Raw genomic sequence first — 3,037 nt, 5'->3', positions numbered from 1 at the left:
AGAGCCCTGCACGGTCAAATTCCTCCCTACATCTCTGACTTGATAAAGCTTAATACTTCGACCCGTAGTTTGAGGTCATCAGGTCAGAGGCTATTAGTGGTTCCCTACACTCATTTTAAAACCAGAGGGGATCAGTCATTTCAAGCAGTGGCACCTAGGCTGTGTGAATTCTGTTGATTCTTTTAAAAAGCAACTGAAGATGCTGCTATTCAAGCAAGCTTTTAGTTAGATGTGGGGTTTTTAGGTTTTTTTATGGTTTTGTTCTATGTTTTCCATTTGTATTAAGTTAGGTGTGAGTAAGGTTTAAGGTGTTCCATGTCTCAGCTGTCATAACTGGATAAATGTGTGCTCTTTCAAAGCTGTTGAAGTCAGTGGATACACTAACAGAGTAAGCACCCATGTTGTCGATGAGAAGCCAGTCGCCTACGTGCAACTCAGGAATCCAGTAGCTGTCAGTTACTTTGTCAATGCAGTCGCAGGTTGGACCCCAGATTACAGACCGGTATCTCTGCTCGCTGCTCTTAACTGCCTGTGTAGAGCACAAATATTGAAATTTAAAATCCACATAACACTGGTTCTGGTTATTATATTCTACCATAATCTATTTGTTTAAATCACATTTCTATTTTACATTTTAAACAAAAGTGTCTGAATAACTGAACATGAAGATATCAGATTGGGTCATTGTGCTTAATTTAGAGTCCAATATCCCCAGCAATTACGTCCATATTTTACAATTCCACACCTCTGGATTCACGTCCAGTGCCAACATTAAGTGCCAGTGAATTAGAGTTCTCTTTAGGGGGACAGTGAGCTTATGGAGGTCACAGTCTGACTTCAATGCGCTCCTAACCCTAACCATACCTTAAATAAAGAATAAATGCCATAACTACGATATTTCCCTAACTAACCATTCAGTAATCACCATGCTCAGAAACTGTGGTAAGTGAGAAGTGTAAATCATTGGCATTTGATGTTATCTGCTCTTTTGAAGGTTTGATATTTACCCTGTGAAGGTATGGTTCGAGGTTGCAGTGAGCGGGATCAAAGACAATGCAACTCATGGAGCCGTACACTCCATCATTAAGGTAGTACATCATCATTCTGTTAGAGCTGTTTTCCTCACCATCTGGAAGAAATACATGCAAGATAAGTTTCTAAAATGGCAACCAACCAGATCTATCAAAGATGCAAATACTTTTTTAAAAAAGATGTTGAAAATAAAATAAAAATAAAAATGATTCACTGTATCTATGGTGCCTCTGGCCCTCTTTACAAAGTGAGTAACTACAACCCTGCTAGCAGAGATGTAGACTCGGGTCTTGGTGACTTGGCCTCGAGTCAACTCGAGTCAGTTCTGATGTGACTTGAATTAACAGAAAATAAATGACTCCACTTGGACTTTGAAGTTAAAGACTCATGGCTTGACTTGCATTGAAGACAAGATGACTTGAATGGCTTGCTTGTGTTCATTTTATGTTTTCAGTTTAAATATAAAATATTAAAAATGTTCATTTTTGTCAGTGGTGAGATTACAAGTGTGTGACGTTACACGATATGCGAGCACACACTGGGAATGGCATTGTCATGACTGGATAACTACTCGTGATGCTCCCTGATGGTTTATGGATCAGATTAGATTTTCATGCCTGTGCCAAGAGTCATCACTTTCAGATTCAAGAGTTTCACATGTGAAGAAAAAAGGCAAACTGCTAAATGCAAGACCTGCACTTCAAAGATTTGTTCATCATTTAACAACTCATTCGGATCCAGTGTTTCCCACAGAATGACGGGGGGGGAGTGCAAGAGAGAGAGAGAGGGATGAGCGAGAGGATGCAGAGCTCTGCAATCAAATACGATTTTAAATAGGCCTAGTAAAAAAAATGGATAATCAATATGTGGCGGTCAGCGTCGATATTGTGGCGGGCTGCCACAAATAAATGAACGTGGGAAACACTGGGGTCAGTACATATCTGTGAGGGCTGATGTTAGCAAGGTCTGGTTAGGTTTAGGCACAGAAACACTTGGTTAGGTTTAGGAAAAGATCATGGTTTGGGTCAAAATATCTGATTGCCAGAAAAATGTCTTCAAAATGTCCCAACATCTTGCTAAAAATGCCAAGTTTTGTCAGTTGAAACAGTAAACGAGCGGCCATACCCACCTTCTCCTTTGGAGAAAGTGAGCTCATATAGATGTCATGTGAATTACGTCACTTTCCTCATGATATGCATTGTTGAAATGTTGACATAATACATAGTGAAATGTAGAGAACATATCCATGGTTTGCAGAAACGTACAATGCAAACCTTTTATTCTGCCAACTGGGCTGCACTGATGTAAAACACGTCCTGTGTTGTGTAGCAGACCTAAAAATTTTAGTTATGCATTTTAATAAATTTATGAGAATTGATACCCAATTATGAATTAATATTCATAAAATCAAAATTTCCTCGTTAAGGGCACCACCGGAGTTGTTATAATCCTAGAGTCTCCGGACCTCTAGGTAGTTTTGAATAATTATACAATTATTACTAGTGATCAGTTAGTTAATAATCGCTCAATTATCTTAAATCAGTCAGTCAGTCTCATATCTAAAGGGTCAATTCTCTTGGCAGGAACTAGAAATAGGCAACACACACAGCTCTTGATTATATTACAGTGAATTTATTCTCTAACTAAGGTGATAAAAAGATGGTTGGATACAGGGAACATAAACATTTGCTGAACAATGAGCCTGGAGGTTCGGTTGTGGGAAGTATTTGACTAATACGGCGTAGAAGAACTAATGAGAGTAAACTAATGCTATAATTTAGGAGTTAAAATGGACATCTGATCACAGAACGTGTGTTGAGTCTTACTGCTTGTCGACAGCCTGCTTTTGGCCTGTTGCACGGGTCCCACTCTAGTTGCCGATCCTGGTTTTTTGCTAGGGATTCTCCGGGGTTCTCCGTGTCTGATTGAAAACGCCTCCTCCGTCTGGCAATTCGGCTGTTTGCAGGTTTCCTTCGTTGTAGCTGGCGAGACCACGTGGCTTGGT

General features: G+C 39.7%; 1 protein-coding gene across 1 annotated transcript in view; it reads right to left on the bottom strand.

The window, feature by feature from the left end:
• Positions 1-3,037, bottom strand: part of LOC123984337 (ornithine decarboxylase-like) — a 9,477-nt gene continuing 6,440 nt past the window's right edge. The window contains exons 7-8 of the mRNA XM_046071178.1: positions 1,008-1,129; positions 1-529 (exon numbers count right to left, since the gene is read on the bottom strand). Of these exons, the coding sequence (XP_045927134.1) occupies positions 287-529; positions 1,008-1,129 (365 nt within the window). The 3' untranslated portion in view covers positions 1-286. The remainder of the gene's footprint in view (positions 530-1,007; positions 1,130-3,037) is intronic.

The sequence above is a fragment of the Micropterus dolomieu genome, linkage group LG02, assembly GCF_021292245.1.
Source record: "Micropterus dolomieu isolate WLL.071019.BEF.003 ecotype Adirondacks linkage group LG02, ASM2129224v1, whole genome shotgun sequence".
Classification (NCBI taxonomy): domain Eukaryota; kingdom Metazoa; phylum Chordata; class Actinopteri; order Centrarchiformes; family Centrarchidae; genus Micropterus; species Micropterus dolomieu.
This window is presented reverse-complemented; position numbering and strand designations above follow the sequence as displayed.